Here is a 25,015-nt window from a genome sequence, read left to right on the forward strand (position 1 = left end):
GTTGACTTAGGGAGCGGTTGAGGAGGGTCAGCATGCTTGTTGTTGTCTGTGGGTAGGAACGTTTTGAACAGGTAGGTCTTGAGGTGTTTCTGAAAATTGGTGTGAGGTGTTAAGGACCTTAGTGACTTGGGAAGGGTGTTTCATAGCTTAGAGCTTTGATAGGGATGTTCGCTGAGTGAACGAACTTGTAGATTAGCTTGTGACATAAAGGATAGTCAGGTCATTCCGCGCCTTCTTCAGGGTGTTCTTAAGAGGTAGTATGATCATGTCTGAGAGGTAAGTGGGCACTTCACCATGGACTATGAGCCTAGACCATGCTGTAGAGTTTGAAGGTTATGTGGGCTTTGATTGGAAGCCAGTGGAGTGCTTTTAGTAGAGGGGTTGCTCTTTTGAATCTTGATTTCCTGAAAGTAAGTCTGGCTGCTGTATTTTGAGCAATTTGGAGTTTCTGTGATTTGCTCTTTGCAACCTGAGTAGATTGCATTGCAGTAATCTGAGTGTGAGAGAACTAAGGATTATACTATGAGTGAGAATACTTTTGTGGGGAAGTTTTTTTTTTTTTTTTAATCTTTTATTAACAAGTAGTACAAAACGGAGCATGAACACAATATCATTGATGCAAAAAGAAAAAAATGAGCAAGGCAATGAAACACAAGAACTATTATAACCAACTGTTACAGCAAAGCTCTGTTAAGTGACCCACCTGTATTTTCTCTTACAAAAAAAAGGAAAAAGACGTAAACACCCCACCCATCCCCATCTCCCATCCTGTGTCCAGGAACTATGAAACAGTAGCATGAGGCAAGGAGGGTATCCGCGCCAGACAACGCTTTCCCAAGCCACAATACTCTTGAGAGGCCCTACGAGCTGGAACAGAAACTTTCTGGCACTCCCAGTCAGCCATCTGCCGCATACTAGCGTACCGGTGCTCCAGAGATGGGGCAAGTTGTCCTGCCCAGTGCTGAAGAATAACTTTCTGAGCCAGTACTAAAGCCAGTTAAATGAACTTACAATAATATTCTGAGAGCCCCTGGTCCAGTGAAGCAGTGTCTGAACCCGTTAACAGAACCCCATAAGACCACTGATAGGAGTCAGCCAGAACGTCTTCCAGGACAGCAGTAACACTGGACCAGAAATTCTCAAGCAAAGGACACTCTAAAAGTGGTGCACCAAGGAGCTCCAGCCCAGTCCATATTTATCACACACATTAGACTCCCAAAGGCCCATGGCCTTGCCCTTCTGGTAATATAAGCATTGTACAAAATTTTAAACTGGATCTCGTGTAGGCTCACATTAGGGGTAATCCAGAAGGCTAAACTGAAACACCGTGACAGCTCTTCGACAGAAACCTCGTCCCCCAAGCGTGCACTCCTGCCAGCTGTGTAATTTAAAAAAAAACAAACAACAGAGGAGAATGTCTATGCTCTCTCCCTAGTTTGTGCCACATGGAAAGTTTGTTCTGGTTGGTAGGCATTTGCATGAAAATAGCGTCCAAAGTAATAAAGGAGGGATATGTGCCATTGGGGCCCTTTAAAGAGGCAAAGTAGTGCCAAAGTTGTAAATTGAGTAGAAATATTTCTGCAGGAATTCCAAGCCAACTGACATTGTGAGAAAGAAGGGCAACAACTCTGCCCCAAGGCAGCCACCTGACCCACATACCTACAACCCTCCCTCCTCCCCCCCCCCGACCCACGTCTTAAAAGGAAACCTATCCCAGCTAGTAGCAAAATCTGGGTTCCGCAGGAGTTCTAAAAAAGAAGGACCCCAACCGAGTTTTCCACCAGTCCCAAGCCATGACCAGGGGACGTAAGAGAGGGGCAAAGCAGACCCATTTGTTCCTACAGTGAAATATGTTAAGCACAGAGAAAGAGGAAACATCTTCCACACACCCTCGGGCGCAAATTTAAAGTGGCTAGTGTGGAGCTCATATACCCAGTGAAGAGCCGTTGCTACGTTGTAAAGACAAAGATCTGGTAAGTTTACTCCCCCCCCCCCCCTTTATTGTGATCCCAAAGACATCTGCTATAGCCAATCTGTGCTCAGTGCGCTCCCCAAATAAAAGAAGAAATCCCATGGTAAAACCAGCTCATCCCTATGAGCAACCCAAATAGACATCATTTGGAGGGGATAGAGTATCTTAGGAGGAAGAACCATTTTAACCAAGGATTTGGCCTAGTTATGACAGATTCTGAATGGCCTCCAACTATCCAGTTGGTAGATAATACCATTGCTTCTGATTTATCAAAATTAATCTTTAATCCAGAAGAGGTGCCAAACTGCTGAATGAGAGCCACCAAATCGGGATATGCTAAAAATACTAGCATATCTGCGAAAAGATTAATTTTATAGTCATTCGTCCCAACCTGGATGTAGGGAAATTATTGAGTTAATCATTTTAACATATATTAAACAAGTGTAGATTATAAGAAAAGAAATGGCTTCTGACCTTGTGTGTTACAAGAAGAACTGAATGTTCTTAGATATGTTTTTTGGCTAGCTTGTAAAAACCTCCTAATGTTCTAAAACTGTAACATGTTCATCCAGCTGCACATAGATGAGAGTCTAAAAAGATATATAAGAAACGGGAAGGTATGGGGAGGGCAGACAACTTCATGAGGGTATGCTGGATTTGTCTCCTTGCAAGAAATAAAACTGCTTTAAGCCTGACTTAGTCTTGTGGTGTTTGTGAGTATCATTGGTAAAATTCTTTTAACACTGGATCCCATCCTGTTCAGTGTATTGGCGGATTTTACTAGCCAACGGTTCTAACAAAAGGACAAACAACATAGGGGCAAGGGGCAACCCTGGTGAGTTTCCCTCTCCAACGCAAATATGGAGATTAAGCTCCCATTAATCAATATCTACGCTGTGGTACTCTTGTACAGGGCCCGTATTCCTGCCAGAAACTCCCCCATGATGCCAAATTGAGGAAGCACCCAGAATAGATGAACCCACAAGATCTTGTCAAACACCTTTTCGGCATCGAGACTGGTAATAATTGCACCCTGGGAAGCCCCTCCTTCATACGTAGGGCCCTCAACGCACGTAAAATGTGGTAGAAGCGTATCTACCAGGCACAAAGCCTGTCTTATCTTTGTGAACCAAAAAGGGCAGCACCTTGCCCAACCTGGAGGCCAAGATACTAGCAAAGAGCTTAATATCTTGGTTTAGTAAAGATATTGGATGATAAGAGCCCAATTGCTCTGTATCCCATCCAGGTTTAGGCACTACTACAATGGTAGCATGAGTTAGTGAACTTTTGGGCTGAGTTGGGTTACGTAAGGCCTGACATAAGTCTCCAAAAGGGCCAATCCATTGTGTCCCCAATATTTCGTAAAATTCAGAACCTAGGCCATCAGGCCCAGGTGTCTTTGCTAATTTTAGTTTCTTAACTGTTTGTTGGATTTCAGTACCTTGAATAGGGGCATTTAGGCTCGCCATTTGCTCTAACATCAGAACTGGCTGTTGGAGGTCCAGGAAAAAGGTCTCTCACGCCTTCACATCACAATGGCCTGAATCATGTAACGATTTATAAAAATCAACAAAAGCTTCCTGAATTTCTGCCCCCTTAGTACGCAAATCTCCGGAGCGGGATTTAATAACGAGCAGTAATCTGCTTAGCTGTTCAATTCTGAACCACTGCAGCCAGTAACTTGACTGCCTTATTTCCCCACCAGTGTAGATTATATTTGTGTAGCTGAACATCTTGCAGGGCCCTTTGGTTCAAAACCTCATTGATTTGTCTCTTGATGTTCCAATAGTTATCTCGAGCGCCAGCCACATTCCCTTGCAGGGCGACAGCTCGAGCCATCTGAAGTTGCTGGAGCAATCCAAGGAACTCCCTATCCCTCTCCCTGCATGTACGGCTAGTATACTGAATAATTATCCCCCTCATCACTGCTTTTCCTCCCACCCAGAACATTATAGTGTCCACCTCCGAGGGATCATTATCTTGTAAAAAAATGCTTCCACTCTTTCCCCAAAAAGCTACGGAAATTGGCGTCCTGGTACAGCGTAAGGTTCATTCGGCAGCCAGCTGAGCTCCTACCCCTTAGACAGACCCAAATCCACCCATATGAAATCATGGTCCAATACTACACCTGCATCTATGCCCGCCTCCCGAACCAAGGGTAAAAACGATGGGGAGAGTAAAATATAATCCTGCCGGGCATAAACCTTGAGTAAAAAGTGTAATTACGGTCATCAGGGTGAAGTACCCGCCAGATATCCAACAATCCCAACTCATGCAGTAAAAAAACTGACACCTTTCCCTTCCGTTTCCTTCACACATCGCACATCTTCCACTCAGATCCACTGTGAGTAATCCAGTCTTATCTGCTATTCCTTTATGAAACAGTGCTACCACTCCTTCTTTTTTTCCCTTCAACTGGAGTGACAACACACTCTGCCATCCACCACCTTTTCAACTTAGCATGTTCCTTGTCATTGAGTGGGTTTCCTGTAAAAAGGCAATGTTTGCCTTCTGATGTTGCGATTACTGTAGTATTTTAGTTATTTTTATCAGCGAGCTAATCCTCCTACATTCCAAGTTACAGTCTTCACCTGTAATAATATCAATATTCCAAGTCAACCTTAGCAAGCCGAAACATTGTAAGTCGAGGGAGACTGTCCCAGCCACCAGCCCTCACCACCTGAACACTTCATCTACACAGACCCCAAAGGATATTACAATGCTTCATAACCCTCCAAAGATTATGGTGTTCTTTCTAAATTGAACCCAAGCTCTCCCACACCCACACAGACAAGACAAACATTGGCACCCCTCCCAAACGTCTTGTCCACCCAGTCCCTCACCCCACTCCCCACCAGTTCTCCTCTACACCTCTTCCCCAATACCCAATCATTTCCCATTAATAGGAACAATCACTTAACACCATTCCCTTTCAAAACCCCTTAATGCACTCTAAATATACTCTTCCCCAAATCTTACAAGAATAAAACTTTCAAAACCAAAATTGCAGCATACTTAAAATCACTGAGATTATTAATATAACCACTCCTGTTAAGTGCTACTGCATTATATAAAGGAATAACCAAGAAAAACACCCTAAGATGTAAAACACCCAACAACCAAGTACTATGGCTTCTTTTATGGAGTTGTGACCCATGGAGCTGAGTTCTTAACATGTTAAAAGAAGGTATGCTCCGATGTAATCTACTGTCAGGACATGTAGCAGCTATGGAGCACTCAGCTCTGAGAACTCTGGCAGCTCAGTTGCATCACCATTCCACCATGCACAGTAAGAAGATCCAATCCTGGTATTAACAACTAATCAAATAGTGCAGGAAGGGGATACTTGTTGCTGTTATATCTATCGTCCTCATTCACAGCAGTGGCTGTTGTATGCCATTCAGGGAACCTCTACTACAACTGTAGTAGCTTTTGCGAAGGCATCTCCCAATGTTAGTGTCTCCAGAAAAGTCTGTGCTGCTGATACAGAGTCAAACAACTTAGTGGTGCCTTGATGTGTCACTCTTAGCCGAGCTGGGTAAAGGAGAGCAAAACACACTTTAAGATCAAAAAGTTGGGAGCAAATAGGCGCAAAACCATGGTGCTGAGTAGTCCTGGAAACAAAGTATATTTTTGTTTTCATATATTATCTTTTACTCCTACATATGGACTGCAGGACCCAAGGCAACATGGGCTCACTAAAGGCAGGTCTTGTCAACACATCTGATTGATTTCTTTGATTGGGTGTCCAAACAGTTGGATGTGGGAGGGACACTAGATGTGGTGTACTTGGATTTTTAGCAAAGCCTTTGACATTGTTCCACACAGGCGACTGCTAAATAAACTGAGTGCCCTCGGTATGGGACCTAAAGTGACTGACTGGGTTCAAAACTGGTTAAATGAAAGGTGACAGAGAGTAGTGGTAATTGGAGCTTGTTCTGAGGAAACGAATGTTATCTGGTGTACTGCAGGGATTGGTCCTTGGGCCTGCTCTTTTTAACATCTTTGTGAGTGATATTGAGGAAGGATTGTCTGGTAAGGTTTGTCTCTTTGCGGATGATACCAAACTCTGTAATAAGGTGGACAACCCTGTACGGTGTGAATAGCATTAGGAAGGATCTAGCAAAGGTTGAAGAATGGCCCAGTAATTGACAATTAAGGTTTAATGTTAAAAAATGCAGGGTCATGCACTCAGGTTACAAAAATCCAAGGAAATGGTACAGTATAGGGGGTGAAGTGTTTCTTTGTACAAAAGAAGAGTGGGAGTTGGGGGTGATTATGCCTTATGATCTTAAGGTGGCCAAACAGGTAGAAAAGATGACGGTCAAAGCCAGAAGGATGTCCAGCAGAAAAAGAGGTGATAGTGCCCTTGTATAAGTCTCTGCTGAGGCCCCATTTAGAATACAATGTGCAATTCTGGAGACCACACCTACAAAAAGGTAATAAGTTGGAGTTGGGCCAGAGGGTGGCTACAAAATTGGTCAGTGGTCTCCGTCATAAAACATATAGGGACAGGCTTATGAACCTTAACTTGTATACAGTGGAAGAGAAGCGGGAGAGAGGGGATATGATGGAGACATTTAAATACCTCCGTTTCATTAATGTACAGGAGGTGAGCCTTTTTCAAATGAAAGAAAACTCTGGAATGAGAGGGCATAGGATGAAGTTAAGAGGAAATAGGCTTAGGAATAATCTAAGAAAAGTCTGTTTCATGCTAGGGGTGGTGGATGTGTGGAATGGCCTCCCGGTGGAGATTGTGGAGACAAGGACTGTGTCAGAATTTAAGAAAGCATGGGACAGTCACGTGGGATCTCTTAGGAAAAGGAGGAGTTAGCGATTACTGAGGATTGGCAGACTGGATGGGCCAGTTGGCCCTTATCTGCTGTCATGTTTCTAAGGCCTGCAAGATAACAATCTTATGCACAAAGTTCAGTAGTTTAAATATTAGCACCCATGGTCTCATCGCCTTGGCCTGTTTCACCCCGATCCAATGGACGTGCTCCACTCTTAAGGGAGTATAAGTGAGCTGGCAATTGAAGAGCTTGTACAAACCAGTGTTCCAGGAAACCTTGCAGTTTCCCATCTGCTATGGTTTCTGCAGTGGGACCTTTCTAGGGTCTTGAAGTTTGTCCTCATATACCTGCAAAGCTTTTTTGAGCTGCGTCTGTGAGGCTTCCAGGACTGTCACATGGTTGTGTGAATCACTTATTCTCTGTTGGACTGCAACAAAATCACGTTGGAGGTCTGCCAATTTGGTCCTGGATCCATGCTGCTTTATTATCGATAAGAGAGTAGTCTTTACAGCATCGCTTCTAAAACAGTTGTTATCTCCACTATTATCTCTGCAGTCCATGCTGAACTAATTTGTGTGGTGGGCTGGCAGGCTTCACTATTTTGTCTTCTCCACCACGAGCACGATGCTTATCCTGTTTTTGTACATGGTGTTGTGTGATCCCCTGGACAATAACATTTTAAAAGTTTGAAAAGATCTAGGATTTTTAGTATAGTCTAAATGTTAGATGATACATCCTATGTAATAAAACACACCTCCAACGTTCTGAAGCCGAGAAAGTGAAGCCTTGAAGCATTTGTGCGCTCTGTAAGGCTCCATCTCCTCAATTGACGACACGTAGTTCCGGGTACGTCACCCGCAGCACTGACCAACCGCATGACAGCAGCACGAGGCCCCCCCTCCCCGCCACACCATGCCCCCCCCCCAGGAGAATGTTGGAGGTGCGTTTTATTATATAGGATGTGCTCGGTGCTTTTCTGTAGCACATGGGGGGGGGGAATTTAATATATGCTGATTAAAGTGGAGGAGTGGCTGGAGGGGGGGCAGGGGTGATAGGACAATCGCTGGGTGGCTGGAGGGGGCAGGGGAGAGAGGAGAATAGCTGGGTGGATGGAGGGGGGGCAGGGGACACAGGAGAATCGCTGGGTGGCTGGAGGGGGGCAGGGGAGAGAGGAGAATCGCTGGGTGGATGGAGGGGGGGCAGGTGACACAGGAGAATCGCTGGGTGGCTGGAGGGGGGGCAGGGGAGATAGGACAATCGCTGGCTGGCTGGACGGGGAGCAGGGGAGACAGGAGAATCGTGGGTGGCTGGAGGGGGGCAGGGGAGAGGAGATTCGCTGGGTGGCTGGACGGGGGGCAAGGGAAAAAGAATCGCTGGGTGGCTGGGGGGGGCAGGGGAGAGAGGAGAATCGCTTCGTGGCTGGAAGGGGCAGGAAGCAGAGGAGACTCGCTGGGTGGCTGGAGGGGGGCAGGGGAGAGAGGAGACTCGGTGGGTGGCTGGAGGGGGGGCAGGGGAGAGAAGAGCATCGCTGGGTGGCTGGAGGGGGGCAAGGGAAAAAGTAGAATCGCTGGGTGGCTGGAGGGGGGGACAGAGGAGACACACTCGCACACACTCGCACATTCACTCACTGTCTCTCACACACAGTCAGTCTCACACATACGCTCTCAAACATACACATTCCGAGGAAAACCTTGCTAGCGTCCGTTTCATTTGTGTCAGAAACGGGCCTGTTTTACTAGTTTTTCTATAGTTTTACTTGATATCGTCTGATGAACCCGTGAAATGAAGCTTCTCTTTGGAGTAGCTTTATGACACCATTGAGTGTTTGTTCCATTAATATTTAATTGTTGTTTTTATTTTTGTGTAATGGATTTGATTGATACTATCTTTCCTATTATTTGATGGCATTCCTTTCCTTCTGTAGTAAATATTTATTATGTTTGCACATTGCTGCTGGTATCCTAATGGACTTAGTGGTATGTCAAATAAAAATAAAAATAAAAATTGTTTGTTTACCTCATCTTCAATTGGTAACTAGTTCTCTAATGTACATAGCATAATTTGTTGAGATTTCATATTGAGATGTAAATGTTTTTTCTAACTCGCATTCATTTTATTGTAAGTGGATAAAAGTTGCAGTGGCTAAATTATTTTTCTGTTTACAATCTTTTTATATATAGTGAGAGCATAATAATGCATGAATCTTAGAGCTGATAATGGCATCTTTAACTTATATTTCACAATTCATGGAGTGGAGGAGTGGCCAAGTGGTTAGGGTGGCGGACTTTGGTCCTGGGGAACTGAGGAACTGAGTTCAATTCCCACTTCAGGCACAGGCAGCTCCTTGTGACTCTGGGCAAGTCACTTAACCCTCCATTGCCCCATGTAAGCCACATTGAGCCTGCCATGAGTGGGAAAGTGCGGGGTACAAATGTAACAAAAAAAAAAAAATTGATGAATAAAAACTGTGTCTTTAATTACAGTTATAAACAGCAGAAGTTCAATTTGTTAAGAGAAGAGAATGAAGGTTATGCAAAGCTGATTGCGGAACTGGGACAAGATTTCTCTGGAAGCATAACTAGTGATTTAATCCTGGAAAATATCAAGTCTTTAATAGGTAAGGAGTTTAAAGTTATGTCGGTAGGAGTGTTTTTGTCTATTTTTTAATATAAAATTCTTCAAAATAATTGGCTTCTAACTTGCTATTAAGAACTCACTATAAAGAACTGTTTTTAATGCCATTTGTTGTAGTTCTTGAATTTAAGCATTTCCAGTAGTACTGCCTAGTAAGAATGTACAGGCCAAAAATTTTGTTTAATTTCCCATGTTTATGGGATTTTTAATTGTATTTTTTTTATTTTAAATAAAGTTTTGTTTTGGGACAGTGTTAATACTATACTCTATTGATACCTAAACAGAAAGCTTTCCTACTAAATAAGTAACTTTAATCAGGCTTGTTAATTCTCACAAGTGGGTGATGCTGACCCGCGTCGTCCGGTCTGGCATTTATAAAAGTAAACTTTGTGGAGTGCAAGACGCGCTCCACTTCACATGTGTGAGTGCCTTTCCGCTTGCCGCACGAACACGGTCTCCTCAGTTCTTTTTCTACTGTGCTATGGAGACTGTTTTTTTTTTTGTGTTGCCGTCTCCTTACATCGCTTGGTACTAAAGGAGGTGCTGATCTGCCAGTCTCCCAGCAGCCAAGACCCAGCTCCTGTATCGACACCAGTAGCCAAGATCCAGCTCCTGCATCGACACCAGTGGTTCTGCAACCTGCGCCTGAACCGGCTCCCCAGCCTTTCCCGGTGTTGGCCCTCAATGAGCATAGCCGGGCCTTGCTGCCTGAGCTGCTGGATGGCCTCATGCAACGGGTTGCATTGGGGGTGCTTGCCTACCTTTGCGTCCCTGGTGTCGACTACCACCCAAGCTGGCACTTGATGTCAGTGGAGGAAGCTTCGCTGGAGTTGAGGCGGGAGCTGACTCCTTGACGCTGTTCTTGAGGACATGTTTCCTGCATGTTGAAGCAGGTTCGGTTTCAACACTCCCGTCAGGAGGTATTGTTTGATACCGAAGAGGAGCATTCATGGGATTCAGAGAAGGCATGGTATTTTTCCTCTGAATAGTCGTATGGAATTCCCTCTGAACCCTCCCCTCCACCTGAAAGGAGAAAGTCTCCTCTGGAGAGCATTTCATTCCCTTCTTTTGTTAAGGAAATGGCTGATTCTATTCCCTTTCCTTTGGAAATGGAGGATGAGCCCAGGGCCAACATGCTCAAGGTCATGGACTACATGTCATCTCCTAGGGGAGGCTGGTGCCTTATAGCCTCGTGTCAGTTCCCAGGGTCTTCACCAATTGTCTTGTGGTAGCTGCAGCATCGCTACAAAGACTGGGAATCCATGTGCTCCCATATCTTGATGTTTGGCTGGTGAAGAGCACTTCAGAGGACAGAGCTCAGGAGTCCTTGCAAATGACTATTCAGGTACTTGAGCTACTAGGGTTTGTTTTAAACTACTACCCCAAGTGCCACCCAGTGGTTAGGGTGGTGGACTTTGGTCCTGGGGAACTGAGGAACTGAGTTCGATTCTTGGCACAGGCAGCTCCTTACGACTCTGGGCAAGTCACTTAACCCTCCATTGCCCCATGTAAGCCGTATTGAGCCTGCCATGAGTGGGAAAGTGCGGGGTACAAATGTAACAAAACAAAAAAAAATCTTCACTTTGTCCAGCAATTTGGAATTTATAGGAGCCCTGCTCGATACACAGAAGATTTGAGCCTATCGTCTGGAGATGAGTGGACACTCATGTCTAGCTCGCTTCCAAGGTTCGAGCCTCTCAGCAGGTTACACCTTGACAGATGTTGAGATTGTTGGGCCACATGGCTTCCACAATGTATGTTACACCTATGACACGTCTTAACATGTGATCAGTTCAATAGACCTTGGCTTCTCAGTGGTATCAAGCCACAGGGATCCTGGAAGATGTCATTCAAGTGTCCCCAGAGCTTGTACGCTCTCTTCGGTGGTGGTCAGTTCGATCATTTGACTCTGGGACTTCCATTCCATATTCCTCAGCCACAAAAAGTGCTGATGATTGATGCGTCTCTCCTGGGATGGGGGGCTCATGTTGGTGGGCTTCACACCCAAGGTGTTTGGTCTACCCAGGAAATGAATCTGCTGATCAAACTCCTGGAGCTCTGAGCGATCTAGAACGCTCTAAAGGCTTTCAGTGATTGGCTGTCTCACCAAATTGTGCTCATTCAAATAGACAACCAGGTTGCAATGTATTACACCAACAAACAGGTGGGGGGGGGGGGGCATTGGAACATGCCCTCTGTGTCAGGAGGCCATTCTGTTGCGGTGCTGGGTTTGCCAGTATGGCATGTTCCTTCGGCCCACTTATCCGGCGAACAAAAACAACAGTCTGGCCAACAGGTTGAGCAGGGTTATGCAGCTGCGCTAGTGTTTTCTCAGAATGCACGTTGCCCGTGAGATCTTCTGATTGTGGGGCACCCCTTCGGTGGATCTCTTTGCCACTCAACTGAATCACAAAGTTCCTCAGTTCTGTTCCAGATGCCTTCCTCCTGCATTGGGGGAACAAATCTTCTGTATGCGTATCCTCCCATTCCTCTTGTGGGGAAGACTTTGCTGAAACTCAAGCAAGATCACGGGGCCATGATCTTGAGCGCACCTTACTGGCCCCGGCAGATCTGGTTCCTTCTTCTTCTGGAGTTATCCTCCAAAGAACCGTGGAGGTTGATGTGTTTTATGACCATCATGACACAGAACGAGGGATCTCTTCTGCATCTGACCCGCACAGCCTGGATGTAAAGAACCTAGAATTTGCTTCCTTAGGTCTTTCGGAGGGTGTCTCCCAGGTCTTGCTGGCTTCCAGGAAAGATTCCACTAAGAGGTGTTATTCTTTCAAATGGTAGAGGTTTGCTGTCTGGTTTGAGAGCAAGGCCCTAGATCCTGTTTCCTGCCGTACACAGACCCTGCTTGAATACCTATTAGTCTGGTCTCAAGACCAACTCCATAAGGGTTCACCTCGGTGCAATTAGTGCTTATCACTATGTTGAAGGTATGCTCATCTCTGGACAGGCTTTAGTTCGCTTCATGCGAGATTTGCTTTTGTCAAAGCCCCCTGTCAAACCTCTGCCTGTGTCGTCATGTGACCTCAATGTCATTCTCACCTAGCTGATGAAAGCTCCTTTCGAGCCACTGAATTCCTGCCATCTGAAGTACTTGACCTGGAAGGTCATTTTCTTGGTAGCTGTTACTTAAGCTTGTAGAGTCAGTGAGCTTCAGGCCTTAGTAGTGGATGCACCTTATACTAAGTTTTATCGCAACAGAGTAATCCTTCGCACGCACCCTAAGTTCCTACCTAAGGTCATGTCGCATTTTCATCTGAATCAGTCTTGCCAACATTCTTTCCCCAACCTCATCCCCATCCTGGCGAGAGCACCTTGCACACCTTGGACTGCAAGCGAGCATTGGCCTAGTACATGGGGTGGACCAGGCCCCAAAGACGGTCCGTCTAACTTTTTGTTTCTTTTGATCCCAAGAAGATGGGGGTCGCCATCAGGAAATGCACCTTTAATTGGCTGGCGGATTGCATTTCTTTCACTTATACCCAGACTGGGCTGATCCAGTTGATTCGGGCAGACAGTGTTGCAGAATCTGTTTGGGGTCTAGACTTGAACTCCACCCTCCTAGGCTCTTTTTATTCTGTTCCAGGCTGCACTGTCATTCAGATTATATATAGTTTCAGGTTAATCTGTGTTATGTCCTTGCCATTGCAAGGCCCAACTGACCTATGCTGCTTGTTTTTGGTGAGCCTGGATGCTAGGGATTCCCCACTTGTGAGAATATTGGAGCCTGCTTGTCCTCGGAGAAAGCGAAGATACTTACCTGTACCAGATATTTTCCAAGGACCACAGGCCTTAAATTCTCACAATCCCTCCCACCTCCCTTTGGTGTAGTTTCCTATTTTTTTTTCCTTTTTTTAAAATATGCTATAGTATTTAACTGCATCAGGCGGGAAGGTACTCGCACATGCGGGGTGTAGCATGTCTTGCTCTCCAGAAAGCTTTTTTAAGCTTGTTATAAGTTCTGGACCGGGCAAAACAGCGCCGCATCAGCCACGTGAGAATATAAGGCATGCTGTTCTCGGAGAATACCTGCTACAGATAAGTATCTTCCCTATTAAGTAACATTTGAACAGATAATCTTGGGTTATGTGTCAGATTCTGTTTTAGAGACTGTCGCAATAGGTTAGCCAAATTCCTTGCTTCCTGCCAAGTTCTTCAACAGTATTCAGGGAGGAGATTCAAGTAAATTCCTTCAAAGTGTGTCAGGGGAGCACTGATCAATAATTTGTGCAATATGTGCAGTCAGCCCTGGCCCCCTCAAACCAGAAAGATAGTGATGTGCCTGAAAGTAGAAAAATAGAGAGGCATAATGATTGCAGCTTTGTAAAGGTATGACTTCTTGCTTGCCTGTCAAACCTATCTCCCATCCATTTTTAACCCTTTATAGTTCCATCCCTGAAAAGCTGTTGAGTCAAGGCCAGGTCTGAAATCCTTATTACCGATTAGAGGGAGAAAAAGTGAAATAGAGGACTTACTGTGTAGGTGGTAGCATAATCTTTGCTAGATTCTTCTGATGTATGACCATATCACATGTTGGGTAAAGAAATAGTTTACTGAATTACCTTTCAATCAAAACAAACAGACCAATTATTGAATGTAAAATAAGAGATTCCAATCTGGTAGGGGTTAAATGTGAAATTTTATAGAACCAGTCTCTTGTTGGATGAAACCTACAGTCCAGACTGTATAGCTTTAAGTCTAATAGGCCCCATCCACCTTTATTGCGTGGTAACATCAATATTCGTAAAGGAATTCTTGGGTGTTTTACTGCCCACAAAAAGTTTCAAAGTTGTTTGTATTTTCTGTAGATCTCTACATTTTTTGATGAGTTGTAAAGGAGTATATATAATCACTTTGGCACAATAAGGGTATTATACAGAAAAATACAGCCTGAGAGAGAAATTGGTAATGCCTCTCATAAATGTGATTTCTCTAGTGTGTTCTTCAGTAAGGGAGAAATATCACCTGAATACAAGAATCTAGTATCTGCTTGAACATGCACATCCAAATAACGAATAGCCTCTCTCGCCTCTTTAAGTGGGAAATCAGTACACAGTTGGGATATAGAAATATTCAAAGGCAAGACCCCAGACTTAGGAACATTAAACTTAAGCCAGGAGACGGCACTAAACTCCTCAAAAAATCTGTAGTGTTGGGGCAAGAGTGGAAATGGACTGCGCAAGCAATAGCATAATGCCATCGACACAGTGAGCTTCAAGCCTTAGTAGTTGATGCACCTTATACTAAGCTTCATTACAACAGAGTAGTCCTCCACATGCACCCTAAGTTGCTTCCGAAGTTGGTGTCAGAGTTTCATCTGAACCAGTTGATTGTCTTGCCAACATTTTTCCCCCGACCTCAGGCCCATCCTGACGAGAGCAGCTGGCACACCTTGGACTGCAAGAGAGCGTTGGCCTTTTACATGAAGTGGACGAAGCCCTTCAGACAGTTGTTTGTTTCTTTTGATCCCAACCTGGGGGAGGGGGGGTCGCCATTGGTAAACGTACCATATCCAATTGGCTAGCAGGTTGCATTTCCTTTGCTTATGCCCAGGTTGGGCTGACTTTAGAGAGTCATGTCATGGCTCACAGTGTCAGAGCCATGGCTGCGTTGGTAGCCCACTTAGCCTCCATTGAAGAGATTTGTAAAGGCTGCGACGTGGTCTTCAGTCCACACGTTCACATCTCATTACTGCTTTGAGCAGGATACCCGACACGGCATTGGATACTATTGCAAAGAGAAAGTTGTAGGGTGATTTCAGCTACCAGCATCAAGCAAAAAGCCAAAGTGCTTGCCATCAAGATGAAAATAAAAGATTTTACTGGAGGGGTTAATTGAACTCACAAATTCATGCATAGAAATGATTTGTCAGTTAGGGCCAGAACCATGCTTTGTCATAGGATACTGGAAGATTGGGAAGAGAAAATGGTTAACTTCCATGATTTCGACAGAGGAGAGAGGCTTAAAGGTACATAACATGGACGAAGTCCCCATGGCATTTGATAAACCAGCAACTAGAACAGTGGCTGAACAAGACAGCAAAATGGTCTTGATTACAACAACGGGCCATAACAGACCAGCTTCTCTGTTGTTAGCTTGTGATGCCAATGGAAGGAAATTGAAACCATTGTCATGGCGGTGAATAAAAAAGGCTGGATGAATGAAGTCATTACGAAAGAGTGGGCTGACAAGTGCTTCCATACTTGTTCTGGTGGATTATTTTGTGCTTATTAGTTTTTATTTATATTCGAGTCAATGGCAGCCCACAAACTTGAATCTGTTAAGAAAATGTTCATTCTGGGGCTCATATTACTGTCATCCCCGATGAAAGGTTGTTTCTATTTTTGAGGTTCTTGACAGCCCCGCTCTTGGTATCTTTATGCTTACCTTTTTAAATATCCTTTCTTTTTAGAACACTCCTTTCACATCATTCTGACTCATTACTCCTGCATGACTGCTTGCATACATGTTTTGTTCATACAGTCCTGCCCCCTTTCTGTCTTTTTATTATATTTATTATGTCTGTTATTTTACATGACTAAATTACTAAGTGTTTTTTTTATTTTTCTGTATTTTGTTAGTGCACACATTTTCTTGGATCTTGCACATTTTAGATGTGTTTATATTTATTTAACCCATTTTAATATTTGTTATGTTTTATTATTTGTAGTATTGTACCCCTGAGTCAGCCCACAATTGGTCAAAACATGGACCATGTTGGGTGTTGTGTTTTAATAAAAGCTTTTTATTCTATTAGAATTTGGACCAAGGATCTGCTCTTTGTTGATGGATGACATAATACCATCTGAGCATCAGCTTATAGGATAGTTTGGGCTCAGGAGGCCTGACGGCTAGGAGCAGGAAACTTTTCCTTCCTCCCACTGTTAAGTTATTGCAAATGCAGTGCACTGCTGTACCTGAGCCAGGTGATCTGCCATGGTTGCCATGCCATGAGCAGGCAGGGTGTTTTGCTCAGCTTTGAACAGGGCTGCCCCTAAAGCCCCATAGTAAGGATTGGGCCTACATGGGCAGCCCAGTTGATGATAGCACCCACGCAGGTTGCAAGGCAATGCATATAAATCCTTTCTAATCTTTATATTTATAAGTCAGCTGTATATATTTAACAGAAAGCTAAAGAAATGCACTAGATATTGACCACAGGATGTCACCATTGCTTCAAGGTATACTATAAGAAGAAGTAATATATCGTTTATGTATTGCTTGGTTTTAATTTTTTTGCTTGTCCATAACATTTAACTTAGTGTTATGTATTAATGCTCTTAAAATTTCTATAAACAGCAATTTGATACTGTTTTGATATTCTATATTCTGTGGTAGCCAGAAAGATCATTAATTGTTGTATATTGTGTTCATAGAGAAGATTCATATTCTCTTTGACAGTAGATTTTGTTAAAGTACAGTTATATAACATGTACTGAGTGGCGTGTACGTTAGATGTAGGATGAACTGCTATTTATGGCACTGTACCAATGTTCCAGGAAAATTTCAGTTTTCCATTAGTTACGGTTTTGATAGCCCCACCAAACGTAGGTTATTCCTATGGGACCTGTTTTCTGGGAGTAACATGGGGCAGACTAGATGGGCCTTATTTTCCTTAATTTCTTTCATATCCTGTTTAAAAAGAGAAATGGTACTTTAATTTACCCTTTTTTCACTGGTTTTTAAATAAAGTGCCACAATCATGTTTGTAGCCTGGCAGTCAGTCCAGGATTTGGTAAGCAACTGCTTTTGAGTTCCCCAGGGTTTTTGTCCCCCCCCTCCCCCCCATTAAAAACTGTGAAGGGAAAACATGTCATTATGATAGCATCGGGATAATAACCACTTAACCGGATTGCTTTGCAATGTTGGAAGCTTATGTGCCAGCTTGAAAAATGTTTTCTTTTCTAAGATGGATGTTTATGCATCTCGCACTCTGCGCATAAACGTTCATTTCTCTGTATTTTAAAACAGCCTCTACGTCAGCAGATTAAAAAATGTGCTCTAAAATACTGTTGTTACTGGAGATGTCCTGACCTGGATGCCCTTTCTAAACTTGGACTGAACATTTACAAGTAGGCACTTGAAAATTTAAATATAAAAGGAAATGCACAAAATTAACTATTGTGCACTATGCTCCACAGTATGTGGGGTCAGAACCTTTTACAGGGGGAGAAGCATACAAGAAATAAAGTTGATCAATAACAGTTAAGCAAAGAGTACTGATAATTGAAAAATGAACTTGTGGAGCTATTGTTAGTAATATGTGATTTATCCTTAAAATTGAGCATGGTACTGGAAGATTGGAGGGTGCCCAATGTAACGCCAATTTTTAAAAAAGGTTCCAGAGGAGATCCGGGAAATTATAGACCGGTTAGTCTGATGTCAGTGCCGGGCAATATGGTAGACACTATTATAAAGAATAAAATTACAGAACGTATTCAAATATATATATATATATACACACACACATACATACATACACAGTGCAATCCGCTTAAGTGCAAGGGTTTGGGACCAAAGAAATGCATGCAGTTAACCAGAGCGTGCACTTAACTGTTGTGACCCAAACAAGCTTGACATCTGATAAACATATGTACAGTACTGTTTATTATACGTACAGTATACAGTCTCAGTTAACTGACATTAGGCTTACTTGAAGTAATCCGTTATCGTCCTCTGTACACTCTTGGGTCTGTGAGTTCCATAGACTATGTCTGCCAGACGGTAAAAACTGTCATAGCACTGACATCCAGTGGCCTCCAGAGAGGCCCGCATGGTGTTGGTTGGAAAGATAGAAGGAGAGGAAGAGCATAAAATTTAAGAAACAACATGGTGAAAAACAAGACACTGATGACTTTGGTGCTGAAAATTGGGTTGTTTCAGTTCTTCCTACCATCTTGAATGAGTTTGCGTTTCGAGAAGCCCAACGCGAAAAGCTTTTTTGGGCTCGGTCCTGTCAGACATTGGTACCGAGGTCATCGGCGTTGACATAGAAGGAAGCATCGACGTCGGGAGCGGAGGTAATGGCTGCAGAAAGACCAGTTCGCGCTGGGAGCAGTGAGGCATCGAGTGGGTCTCCACCTTCCTCGAGGCCTCCTGTTATGCAGGCTCCCCCGGGACTGACCTTCGTCAGACCCAGCTCCGAGGAGGCATGAGGATTCCACTTCCACCTCATCGGTACCGAGGAGCCTCGATGATAGGCGTTGTGCGAAGGCGAAGCAGCACCGTCATTGTTCTCCTTCGACACACGGTGCCGGGAGCTCCAGGGTGTTGAGGGAATCGGCACTCGAGAAGCATCGGTGCCGAGAGGATCGCTCCCCCTCTATTCAGGAGGTCCCGATGCGTCGGTCTTCTGGCAGCTCGGTGCCTGCTCCCGAACCTCGACAGATTCTGCCACTGGCTCTACCGACGCCGCTGCCTTATGTGACGGTGGCTCTTGACGAGCGCATCAGGGCCCTGCTTCCAGAGCTTCTGGAAGGATTGCTGCACCAGTCTGCTAAGGTGTCGGGGGTGCTTGCACCTTCCCTATCGTCTTCTGCAGCTGCATCTGGCCCTTCACCTGTGGTGAGGTCCCCGACCTTGGTGCCGCCTGCCGCATCGGTGTCGGCTGCCACCCAGGTCGACTCCCCTTCGACGTCGGTGGAGGAAGTTTCACCACAGTCGAGGCGGGCGTCGACTTCTCGGCACCGCCATCGAGGACGTTGCTCCTCAGTGTCAAGGCAGGCTCAGTTTCGGACTGCTCTGAGGGATGTCTTGTCCGATAGTGAAGATGAGCGTTCGTGGGAGGAAGAGGAAGATCCTATGGGATTCCCTCTGAACCTTCCCCTCCACCAGAAAGGAGACTTTCGCCTCCGGAGAGTCTATCCTTTACCTTCTTTGTCCTGGAAATGGCTGAGGCTATTCCCTTCCCTCTGGAGGTTGAGGATGAGCCCAGGGCTGAGATGCTCGAGGTGCTGTATTATCCTTCTCCGCCTAGAGAGGCTGCAATGGCTCCTTTGCATAAAGTACTGAAGGAGGTCCTTATGTGAAACTAGTCATTCCCTCTCCGTGATCCCGAAAAAGGCTGAATCCCAATATTGGATCCACGGTGAACCTGGATTGATCAGGTCTCAGCTAGCTCACAAATTCCATGGTGGTGGACTTCGCCCTCAAAAGAGCCAAGAGCACTAGGGACCATGCCAGGCAGAGAATTTAGACCTTAGACTCTTTTGGGAGGAAGACGTATCAGGCCGCTATGCTTGCTGCCAAGATCCAGACATACCAGCTCTTCACGAGCGTCCACTTGCGGAACTCAGTGAGGCAACTGTCCAGCTTGGTTGATGCACTCTGGAGCAGGCCGAGCCTTTTCGCCAGGTGGTCAGGCAGCAGAAGGCGTGTCAAAAATTCCTGGCCATAGTTACGTTAGACACTTTTGATGTAGCATCCAGTATCGCTGTCCAAGGTATAGTGATGCGCAGACTCTCATGGCTGTGTGTCTCTGACCTGGATCATTCAGTCCAGCAGAGGATGGCGGATGTTTCTTGCTGGGGGGATAACCTTTTTGGTGAGAATGTAGAGGATCTAGTTGACCAGATCAAGAAGCACAATGATGCCTTGGATTCTCTCTCCCGCCGGGCATCTTCTGCTACTACCTCCTCAATTAGGAGGTTTTTTTGGAGGAAAGAGGAGTGCTCCCTATTCCTATGCTAGGCGTAGGTACACTCTTGCTTCTCGGCAGCCTGCCCAGTGTGCTCGTTCTCGTCAACAGCGTGTGCCTAAGGCCACTGCTGCTCCCCAGCAAAAGCAAGGGGCGGACTTTTGACTGGCTCCAGTTCAGCATAACCTCAGTAAACGGACGACTTGCCAGTTGGGGGGGAAGTTAATGATTTTTCACCAAAGGTGGCCTCTTATAACCTCCAACCGGTGGGTTCTTCAAATTGTCCGGTTAGGATACACCCTCAATTTGGATTCTAATCCTCCACCGGGAGCTTAGTCCTACAGTTCCCAGCACAAGCTGGTACTTGCAGAGGAACTCTCCGCCCTTCTACAAGCCCAAGCGATCACACCCTTTCCACCAGGGGAAGAGGGGCTGGGATTCTACTCCAGGTACTTCCTTGTACAAAAGAAAATAGACCTAAGGGCCCTGAACAAATTTCTTATCCGAGAAAAGTTCAGGATGGTTTCCCTCGGCAACCTTCCCATGATTCAGAAAAACGATTGGCTATGCTCTCTGGACTTAAAGGATGCTTACACACACATCTCGATACTTCCAGGTCACAGGAAGTATCTTCGATTTCGGCTGGGAACACAGCACTTTCAGTACCGTGTACTGCCTTTTGGCCTGGTGGCTGCACCTAGAGTGTTTACAAAATGCCTAGCTGTAGTCGCAGTGTCGCTACGCAGACTGGGAGTGCATGTGTTTCCTTAACTCGACGATTGGCTAGTGAAGAGCACCTCGAAGGAAGGTGCTCTGAAGTCCATGCGAATGACTATTCAGGTGCTGGAGCTACTGGGGTTCGTTATATATTATCCCATCTCACCCCAGTCCAAAAAATGGAATTCATTGGAGCTCTGCTGAACACTCAGCTCGAGCTTATCTCCCCGAGGCAAGGGCGGACAACCTTCTGTCCCTGGTTTCACAGTGTCCTATTAGTTCAAGATTCATTAAGGGTATTCTTCATGTCATTACAAAATCTCCTGTTCAATAGCACATAGATGTGGTCATTTCATTTCTGATGAAACTGCTATTTGATCTGATGGAATCCTTCTGCATTTTTATGGTCTCACCTTCAAAACAGGCACTGACTCCTTCTGCACAGGACTAGCAATTGAAGAATGAAGACTAAAACAGCTCCCACTGACCACATTCCATCTGGCTTGCTCAAATGTTCTCTGGACTCTATACTTCCATTTCTCCATGCCATGATCACCAACAGTTTGACTGCAGGATTAGTCCCAGACTTTTGGAAACTTGCGACTCTCAAACCAAACATTAAAAATGCTAAAGGTTCAACCGACGATCTCAGTAACCGATAGTCAACCTTCCATTCACATCTAAAATTGTTGAAGCAGTCGTCTATTCACAACTTCTTGATTTTATCTCCAGAACTTCAACTCTCTATCCTAATCAAACTGCAATTAGGAACCATCACAGCACTGAAACATCTCTGCTAGGTCTCACTACCTTTCTCTATTATACACTAGGTCAACGTAAATCAATACATCTTTTGTCTGTCAACCTCGCAGCATTCGATCTAATCGATCATTCCATTCTTTTGCATCATCTCAATACTCTAGGTATCACAGGTACGGTATTGGATTGGTTTATTTATTTTCTAATGGACCACACATATACTGTAACTTCTAACTGGTCCACATCTACACCTTTCAAACCAGGAGTAGGGGCTCCTCAAGGATCCCTTCTCTCAACACTTTTAATATATTCCTGGCACCTCTTCTAACTTTGGCCAAAACTCTTGGATTGACAATATATGTTTACCTAGGCGACATTCAGATTCTTTAGATCTCTGTACTTTGACCAGACTCACTGATTTAAATTACAAGCTTACTACTATCACAGACTGGCTCCATAATAATAATTTAATATTAAATCCTGCAAAATCCAAAGCCGTTTCTCTTTTCAAAAACAGCAATTTCACTTCTGTCCACGCCTATTCTGCTCTTTGGAATTTCAGTACCTCAGGTAGAAAAAGTCCGTATTCTGGGGGTGTATTTGGACTCCGATCTTTCCTTTCGCCCACAAATTTCTAATGTAGTCTATAGCTGTTTTTACAAACTTCAGTTGATTTGCTGTATACAATCCCTGATAATGCCCACACTAAACATTCTGGTTCACTCTCTAATCATGACACAACTTGACTATTGCAGTTCCTTAATCAAGGAATTAGGATTAAAGAAATATGTTGCCTTCAGATCACACAAAATACTGCTATCGGGCTGATAACCAAGACTTGGAAGTTTGCACATTACATCTCTTCTAATCAACGCTCATTGGCTGCCTATAAGTCATCGCATTATCTTTAAAATTTTGTTACTTGTAATCACAATACCTTTCTACACTTCTTATTCCTTACTGTCCTAACAGATCCACCCAGCAAAACCAGCTTATTATCCCGTTACCGTATACTAATTCACAAACACATCCAAGATTCCATCTTTTCAGTACAAGGACCAATGCCCTTCCTCAATCACTGAGACTTCAATTCACTTTATTGATTTTCAAAGCCAAACTCAAAACCCACCTATTTGCAGATGCTTATCATTGATTCCTTCTTGAATGCATTAACTGGAGCAGAAGAGCAATCCTTCTGTTTTATCCCAAACTCTTTTTTTTTTATTATGATTGTAGTTCCTCCCTTACTACCCTCATTGTGTCTTGTCTTGCGATCTTTGCTCTTTGCTTTTGTTCTCTTCCCTCTAGCCTCTCTTCATTTTGTCTTGGATAATAAACTGCCCTGATGGCCTCTGATGGGCGGGGTAGTAAATGATAAATAAACTTGGGTATTTCACTTTTATAATTGCAGTTGATTGTTTTTGTACTCAAAAAGTATTTATTTTTTTTTGTTTTGTTGTACAGAGAATAAATGTAAAAGGTAAGTTTCATTTTTTATGTGCGCTGTTTTTTTTTTTTTGACTTGGTAATAGTCTTTTCAGCCAAGGCCACACGGGGATATACAGTTATTATATGTACAATAAAACACAACAGCTAAATGGTACACAAATATCCAATAAACTAATCACATAGTAAACATAACAAAAGAAGGCAACTCCTAACCCTTTACTAGATGACCCATTCAATATACAAGATAATAGAAAGAGAAGAAAAATGACTGTGCATATCTAATACAAGGAGCTAACTGACACAGACCTTGGCCACTTAACACCTCTCTCCCCACAAAAAGAAATAGCAGCTACCCACTCATACTAAAGAGGTCAAAAATACAAAACACTAATATAAGTTAAACCACAAAACACAAACAAAACAGAAAATCCAAACCCTGGAAATTATAGAACACAGCTATACAATCAAATACAAAATTCTTCTGTTGGTTTTTGGGTCTGCCATATGGACTCAGGCATCTTTGCTAATTTACTATTTCCCTACTCATTCATTGAGATAATCTCAGAGTACTGTGCCATTTGTGCTTGCCACAATAAGAATTAAATTTAAGATTAGTAGACATACATTTTTTTTCCTATTTAGTACCTCCTCTTTGGATTTGTTTGCTGTATGTGTTGAGGTGACTCCACCCTCTCAAAATTCAAGGCAGCTTGAAAAGTTGGCTCATTGAGCTTGCCTTTGGTAGCGATTTGAGTTGTAATGGACTGAAACTTGGGGATCAGTGTATATATAGAGGCATATTTTCAAAGCACTTTGGGAGGCTAAGTTCCATAGGTTTCTATGGAACTTTGGGAGGCTAAGTGCTTTGAAAATGAGCCTCATAGTGTCTTGCTGACTGTTTTGCTTTATCCTTATATTGTGTCCTCATATTCTATATATCAAGTATAATTCTTTTCCTATTTTGTTGTCTTACCTTGTTATTGTTTTATTCAAATATTTTTGTAAATGTATTAGATGTAGTTGATAGAGGTGGTATAATACATTTTTTTATATAGGAAATTTTAGAAGAAAGGTACCAAGACTTAAGATTCAACAGATATATTGTCCCTGTCCCTTTCAAAGCTCTATATTTTAGAGAGAGAAACTTAAAACTTATAATACATTTTAGTAAGGAGCTATTGAATTTTCTGGAAAATTAAAGTATTGTTTTTAATTTAAAAGATGTTTGTTTTCCCCCTAATAGGTTGTTTCAACTTGGATCCTAATAGAGTTTTGGATATCATCCTAGAAGTGTATGAATGCAGGCCAGATCATGATGACTTCTTTGTCCCTTTGATAGAATCCTACATGTATATGTGTGAGCCTCAAACACTGTGTCATATTCTTGGATTCAAATTCAGATTTTATCAGGTAACATGTATCATTGTATTTTTTAAATTGTATGTATGAGGATATGGCCCAAATGCTTATTGTCAGTTGAATTCGTAAAATGCAGTTTAGCTCATTGATAATGCATGTGAAAGAGCAGATAATTTGTTTGTTTTGAGGAAATGGTAGTTTAAGAGAGGAAGTGGAAGGGCACTTCAGGGGGAGATTATTATGGTTCCAAAGACAGGGTGAATCACCAGTTACCCAAGGGGATGTTGTAGTACTCCCCTAATGTTTTTCATATATTGATAAAGCTGCCCTATTCTTGGCTATATTCTAACTATTGAGTACTAATAGAAATAAAAAAAATAAACTTGATGAGCTATTATTAGTAAAATGTAATTTATCTTTAAAATCAAGCGTGGTACCGGAATATTGGCCAGTGTAATGTCAGTTTTTAAAAAGGGTTCCAGAGGTGACCCAGAAAATAGGACCAGTGATCCTGACGTTGGTACTGGGTACAATGTTAGAAACCATTATGAAGAACAAAATTATTCAGCATATACATAGACATGGATTAATGGGACTAAGCCAACATGGATTTTGTCAAGGGAAATCTTGCCTCACCAATCTGCTACATTTCTTTTAGGGGGTGAATGAATATATGGATAAAAG

The 25,015-nt window shown here is 43.6% G+C and overlaps 1 protein-coding gene across 2 annotated transcripts in view; it reads left to right on the plus strand.

Moving 5' to 3' along the window:
- The window catches only part of THOC2 (THO complex 2), a 272,468-nt gene that overhangs the window by 34,898 nt on the left and 212,555 nt on the right, over positions 1-25,015 (plus strand). For both annotated transcript variants that reach the window (XM_030209899.1, XM_030209900.1), the window contains exons 7-8: positions 9,249-9,382; positions 24,216-24,382. In XM_030209899.1, the coding sequence (XP_030065759.1) occupies positions 9,249-9,382; positions 24,216-24,382 (301 nt within the window). The remainder of the gene's footprint in view (positions 1-9,248; positions 9,383-24,215; positions 24,383-25,015) is intronic.

This window comes from Microcaecilia unicolor, chromosome 7 (assembly GCF_901765095.1).
Source record: "Microcaecilia unicolor chromosome 7, aMicUni1.1, whole genome shotgun sequence".
Classification (NCBI taxonomy): domain Eukaryota; kingdom Metazoa; phylum Chordata; class Amphibia; order Gymnophiona; family Siphonopidae; genus Microcaecilia; species Microcaecilia unicolor.